Source organism: Anabas testudineus, chromosome 10 (genome assembly GCF_900324465.2).
Source record: "Anabas testudineus chromosome 10, fAnaTes1.2, whole genome shotgun sequence".
In the NCBI taxonomy this organism is placed as follows: Eukaryota; Metazoa; Chordata; class Actinopteri; order Anabantiformes; family Anabantidae; genus Anabas; species Anabas testudineus.
This window is the reverse complement of record NC_046619.1, coordinates 8,753,443-8,760,073: the sequence shown is the minus strand read 5'-3', so window position 1 is coordinate 8,760,073 and position 6,631 is coordinate 8,753,443. Positions and strand designations below refer to the sequence as shown.

Genomic DNA, 6,631 nt, shown 5'->3' with positions numbered 1-6,631 from the left:
TCTAGAGGAAGCGTTTGCGCTTTTTTCTCACACCCCATCAAAAGGTCGCAGCCAATGTTTTGGCTAATTTGCAAGCCAAACATATTCCTTTCCCTTTCTGTCCCCACCTCCCCATTGGTGTGTGAGGCAGGGGGACACAAGGCGGCTGCTTGACAGAGCCCAGAAAGCTCTTTAGTTGTCACACTTTTCCCAAACGCCTTGCAGCTGCTCCTATTGTGACCATAGAGGGAGGGCTACTTAGCTGATCCTCCAGGCCTCCTGCTGTTGCCCTGGCCTCAGATGGGTTCACAGAATGGCAGTGTGGCCCGAACAATGGCCAACATCATGACACCATGCTTCTTGTTTGAAAAATCCTTGTGCAGATATATGATTGGATTCCATCACGTAAAATCAGAAAAGGATGTGCTCTAGTCTTTATAAGCATCAGAAGAAACTTTACATACTTAAACATTCACATTTTCAGAGCTGAGTCTGGTCTATTATCACATTATTAATCAGCAACTTATGAATTTGCTCTGTAGTGTCAATGTTATCAAATTAGCATAATGCTTTTAATCTGAAAAACTTTTATTAGTAAGATTAAGTCTAAAATTATGAGTTGATGGAAGTCACTCTGTATTATTGGCCAGTAGTGAAGCATCTAAATAATATGAGGTGAAAAACAAAACGAGGAAACCTCCAACTGAGTAAAAAAGTCAAATGACATTTATTCAATAGTATAAAAACATTTAAACGAACATATGAAAAAATAGATATAAAGAAATATATTACTTTAATTCAATAAATATCAGAATACAGTCACTGAAGACTTGGGAGGCCCCTTCCAGTGGTTTCTAGGGCCCTGTCTGTCTCAGCACTGGAATACAGTACAGAAACATGAGGTATTTAACGGTTGGTTTTCCCAGTGTGTCAGCATCGTCAAGGTTTCATAAGGTATCAAAAGGCTGCTATTTGCATATGAATCAACAAGCCCAGTCAACTTTCATCAAACAGTCAAACATGAAGATTTCTGCCACACACACACACACACACTGAGAAAAGGGGATACATTCATTGTTCATCAAATGTAGCAGTAACTTTCATGCCATGCGGGGCAATAGGTTTATACTGCTTTCTTTCACCAGTACACAGAACTAATTGGGACACTTGAGAGGATAAGCCAACATCGGGGTGACAACTGCTAGCCCTCCTCATCTTGCTTAGTTTAAAAATGATTATCAGAAGCAGTTGTCTTCATGAAAAAATGAATATTCAGATACTTCTAATTTCCTTTACAGGAATAACTTTCATTCAGCCCTTTGCCAAGTCATCCAGGATCATAACTAGATGACTTTCACATTTAGGAGGTTAAATGTCAATACTGCCTGATGGTAGTTCGCAAATCTCCCCTTGAAATGATGAGGCCAACCAGCAAATCAAAGAGTCAACTGAACTGACCCCAAACAACAGCTCCCACTCTGCCTAATGATACATATATCACAAGACATTAAATGGATCACAATCTGGACCATGGTTTGTGCAATTATCTTTGCAGAGTCACTTTTATAGCAGTTTTATAGAAGTCTTAACAACACTTTCCTCAGCAGCTGGGAGAAGTGGTGATGGGACTGTGAAGGAATGAGAGTTGTCCAGCTGAGGTGTGCACAGGGATGGAGACAGGGAAATTGAAAACTGTGCTGCCGTTGCCAATAGCCGGACTGCCTGCCTCTGAAGAGCATGTAGATGAAGCCAGGACCTGGGACTCAAACTGGAGAAGCTGACCCATGAAGCTGAAGTTGGGGGAGATGATGCTGCGCCGCTGCTTGACAAACTCAAAGGCCTCGTCCAGCTTTACGCGGTTGGTCCGCATAAGATAGGCGAGGCAAATGGTGGCAGAGCGGGAGATGCCTGCTTGACAGTGCACAAACACACGGCCTCCTTTGTTTCTCACCGAGTCTAGGGGAGAAGAGAAGAGAAATAAAAGTTAGTGCACTGTAAACATGACGTGAATAAACAGAACGTGTGTTAAAATACTGCCTGTCACAGGAAACCACAACCACAAGGCTTTGCAACACTTTCAGTTGCTATTTAAATTCAACAGCGTTCATTAAGACACAGGAACACAGTTAATAGGGGTGCGGGGTGTGAGCGTGTGGGGGTTATTCCCAAAGGAAGCCGTCTCCGCGGACAAAAGAGGGGAACAGACCCATGCTGGGGGTATTGATCTGGGAGGAAGGCCGACAGTGAGTGAGGAGAAAATTGCCTTTTGTTCATTCAGAACAAAGAGTGGCGTGGAGGGAGCTATTCAAACTCAGCCAGCCTATCCACTACAAAACTAGTTTGGGGCTGCTGCCTCGCGATTCATTAGAAGGGGCATCCCTAATTTGCTATGCCTGAGAGGTAGCAATGATGTAACCACTATTGTGGGGAGCCTGTGCTGAGACAGCTGGTCAGTTTTGGAGGGAACTTTTTCAAATTTAAATCCAGGAGTCAGAGTGTGGTAAAGGAAAGGGGGGTGGGGTGGTTGTGTTGCTTGCCACCAATGGGCTAAGAAGGCAACAGCTGTGATGGTTGCGTGCATTTAGCAGTTGAAGAAGTGTGAAGGACGTAAGGAATGGTGCATGTACTCACCAATAAACTCGATCGCCTCGTTGAACCAGGAGCTGATATCAGCTTTGTGGTTGTCCTCAACAGGGATGCTCTTGTAGAGAAAGGAGTCTTCAAAGTGGTTGGGGCAGTTAGCGGAGACGTTGATTAGAGCAGTGATACCCAGCATGTCCAGCATGTCTTTTCTTGAGGCATGGTAAGCACTGCCAAGGTACAGAAAAGGCAAGATTTCCACAGGACCACCCTAGATAGAAGAAAAAAAAAACCCGTCAGTAAATCAGTGAGCTGCAAAACAGTACAGGAAGTAAGGCACAGACAATGCATCTCACAGAGTCAATCTTTGTTTTATACAAAAATAAAAGACACAAACCTGGTCATATAAAGGAGTATTGCATGGACTGCAGCCTGGATCTGCGCTCTCGGAGTGGCTGGAGCTCAGAGGCAAGCTGAGCCCTTGGGGAGGGGAGGGTTTAGTACACATCTCTGGATACTCTGTTGAAAACGTGTCAAATCCGCCTGGAAGAAAGAGGCAACAAGGTCAGATCACAGGACGTCACACATACACGTCGCCATTTACATCCAAAGAGGTGACAACTGCTCACGGGGCTATTTTGGAGCAGGGTTTTACTCCAGCACCAGCTGGTTTGGTGACAGCTGCAATCCGCATTTGTTGCCCCGTTGTTAGGATACTGTGAAACAATGGTGCGGGGCTCTTTTGCACGATACCAACTTCTGTCTTACCTTTAAGAATGGAAATAGTGGCTCCACAGAGGTCGCGACACAGGGCAGAAACAGCAAGCATCAAAGTCCCGTCCTTCTTTGCCTGGCTTAGGTCCAAACTGCGATCGTCCAGCAGCACCACAGACTGGTACTCCCCGGAGTGAAGCCTGTTCCTGGTGTCCTCGTTGGGGACGATGTGCTCCAGTCCTAACCCCCCCCTGGCTCTTCTGCGTACTATGGTGCTGAAGCGCACGTTAGTGGAGCCCGATATGTGGGACGAGTTGAAGGACAGGAAGGAGCGGCAGTCCAGGAGCAGGCAGGCCGGGACATCGGCCTCCAACAAACCACGAAGGGACGCACAGTCGATGGTGGGGACCTCCATTATGACCATAGTAGGACGGTGGGATAGAAAAGTTAAATCCAAATACATAAAGCTTGTGCGGCAGAAGTGCTGGTGGTTGTAAAGAGGCCTTCTCCAAGATCACAAAGTCATTTCTTCAACAGCGAGTCCTTTGTTCCGGTTAGCTTCTTCAGAGAAAAACAAAAAAAAAACACGCACTCAAACAAGCAACAAAGTTTGAAGACTCCCGATGCGGGTCCTTTCCCTCTTCTTGACTGTGTCCGGTAGTTACGGTTCTTCTATCAAAGTTTAGTTTATTCACAATTCAGCGAATAGCTTCTGTCTGAGGACGCGTTTAAAAGCGCTTTTATAGCAGCCTGTGAGTGGAGCCCGCTGACGTCACGTCGCCGCCTCTTGTGGCCTCGTGCCAGAAGTGTCGACGTCATCGCGCCCGCCCCGAGTTGCACCCGGGTCCAACCAGGGCTCGCGCGCTTCTGGGACATTTCTGTACAAGCGTGCTGCACGTACGCGGGCACGCGGTGTCTCGCTGTCTGCGGGGAGGAGGCCTGCTCTGCTACTGCTGCTCTGCTACTGCTGCTCTGCTACTGCTGCTTTGCTGCTGCTCTGCTACTGCTGCTCTGCTACTGCTGCTCTGCTACTGCTGCTCTGCTGCTGCTCTGCTTCTGCTGCTCTGCTACTGCTGCTCTGCTACTGCTGCTCTGCTGCTGCTCTGCTACTGCTGCTCTGCTCCTTCTCTGCACCTGCTGCTCTGCTGATGCTGCTCTGCTACTGCTGCTCTGCTACTGCTGCTTTGCTACTGCTGCTGCTCTGCTGCTGCTCTGCTACTGCTGCTCTGCTACTGCTGCTCTGCTCCTTCTCTGCTGCTTTGCTGCTGATGCTGCTCTGCTGCTGCTCTGCTACTGCTGCTCTGCTACTGCTGCTCTGCTCCTTCTCTGCTGCTTTGCTGCTGATGCTGCTCTGCTGCTGCTCTGCTACTGCTGCTCTGCTACTTGACACTGTAAACTACCTAATACCTGCCACCTGTTCACACCCACATGTCGAACGTGTGCTACATTCTACACTTAAATATAAGTTAATAGCATTTCTATTAATATTAATTTCAAATGTCATATTATGTACTTGCTAACTAATGACTGGAGAGTTGGATTGCCTTATTTAATATTAAAATAGTCTAATTGTATTGTTGTGGCCCAATAAATCTTTATGGCCTACTTATAACATGCTGATTAATAATGAATGTTATTCTTCTAACTGTTTTGTAAAGTAATGTATGTCAGCCAATAAGGAATGTGCCAAATTTTCCATGATGTTAGACTTTGATTATATTTTGATTTTACCTGTTCAGCTGAGAGTTGACAAAATAACAAGGTAATAAGTAAATATCTGCCATGGGTGCCATAAAAGTTTATTCTTTGTTTTTATTAGTCAGAGGTACATAGTGTTCAATACTCCGAAAGCAAAGGCTCACCATAAAAGTTAATCACTGTATAGAAATCTGAAGTCCAGTAAATTTCCACATGCTGAGAAACAAAACACTGATCTACCAGGAAGACAACAGCAGATGGAGTTCTCCTGGGCCGTCACTTCTGATTCATTCGTGACCTCACTGAAACATACCAATGAGGTGTTTTTCCCAATATTAGAATATATTTTTAAAAAGCAAACATAATTGCAATCACCCTGGGAAACCCTTTTCATTTGTTGGTGTGGTTTGCTGACTCAGACTGGATAACACTGCTGTCTCATAATAAGGAACTGGGAGGACCATCGTTGACAGACAACAGGCATCTTCAAGACAGGAGGGCGTGTTAAGGTCTTTGTGCCTTGAAACAGGCAGTTGTTTTGTTTACTTAAAAACAGGTAGTGTGGCAACTTTGCCCTTCCATTTATTTATCCAGTTTAGGTTTCAGCTGACAGGTCTCGTCAGTCGATTGATGTTGTTCCACTGTCCTAAACATCCATTTGTTATGGATGTCTTTGTAACACACATACAATGCTGTATTTCAGAGCTTTAAGGTGCATCATTCTTGCTTCAAAAGAATAAATGCTAACAAACACTATGATGTCATTCTCACTTTGCTGTAACCTGTGCAGGTGAGAACGTTCAGCCCGGTGAATCCACATGTTTTGGTCCTCTGTTTTACTTTACAGGCAAAGTAGAAAAAAAAAACTAGACGTGTTATGTGAGAAAGGAAGAGGGGGAGGGGAGGCAAGTTAAAAGAACAGAAACTTAACCAATCACAACAGAGTGCAAAAACTCTCTAACCGGTTTAAACTCACACTCCGGTGAGATGAGTCAACTGTGAAGCACATGCCATAAAGAAAGAATGTAACCTACTATACGGAGGAGGGTCATCAGACTTTGAAAACAGTCTGTACCCAAACATTTTGTCCTCACTGTAAATGCGTCTTCCTCCAAGTCATGAAGTGATGGGCTTACATACCGGTGGTTAGGAAAGAAAGCAGAAACCCTAAAAAGGCATGGACACAGACGTCTAACACAATAATGGTCTGGTGAAGCAATGTGTATTTCCACAATGTTACATTTTTAACTTTAAGTTTCCCCTTTTTTTAATGTATTCACGACGCCTGCCATTGGCATCCATCATATTGGTTTACAAAATGTTCTGCAAACTTATTACAAAAACTCTAAATGGCCAAAAACGTATCGTTTCTCTTTGTTGCCATAATAAGCCGCAGAAGAAACAAAGTATGAAACTGAATGTGGATTTTATTAGTTTAAAAAAAAAATCATTTTTTCAGTGAGACCACATCTGTCAGTGTGGTCAGTGTGTGTTTGTGTTGTAAACTGTGAGGTAACAGAGCACTGAATTTAATGTCTGAAAACAGAGCTCTGTTTTTTTTTATTCCCATAATTATTGCCTGTAACCAACCAGAGTTCTCATCCAGAAAGGGAATTGAAACAGAAGATGACACAGAGGCATTTCCTGTGACCCGGCCTCG

The 6,631-nt window shown here is 44.6% G+C and overlaps 1 protein-coding gene across 1 annotated transcript; it reads right to left on the bottom strand.

Annotated features, from left to right (window-relative positions):
* Positions 1 to 683: 683 nt before the first annotated feature.
* Positions 684 to 4,001, bottom strand: dusp1 (dual specificity phosphatase 1). Its single transcript, XM_026358172.1, has 4 exons — positions 3,328 to 4,001; positions 2,957 to 3,102; positions 2,611 to 2,830; positions 684 to 1,935 (listed from the first exon to the last, which is right to left on the bottom strand). The coding sequence occupies exons 1-4, from the start codon at positions 3,734 to 3,736 to the stop codon at positions 1,580 to 1,582; spliced, it is 1,131 nt and encodes a 376-aa protein (XP_026213957.1). The 5' UTR covers positions 3,737 to 4,001; the 3' UTR covers positions 684 to 1,579.
* Between the last annotated feature and the right edge of the window lie 2,630 nt (positions 4,002 to 6,631).

Coding starts and splice junctions, on each gene's coding strand:
- dusp1 (XM_026358172.1), bottom strand. CDS start 3,736: ATGTATTTGGATTTAACTTTTCTATCCCACCGTCCTACTATGGTCATA. Junction 3,103..3,327: donor CACTATTTCCATTCTTAAAG/GTAAGACAGAAG, acceptor TCTTTCTTCCAG/GCGGATTTGACACGTTTTCA. Junction 2,831..2,956: donor ATACTCCTTTATATGACCAG/GTTTGTGTCTTT, acceptor TCTTCTATCTAG/GGTGGTCCTGTGGAAATCTT.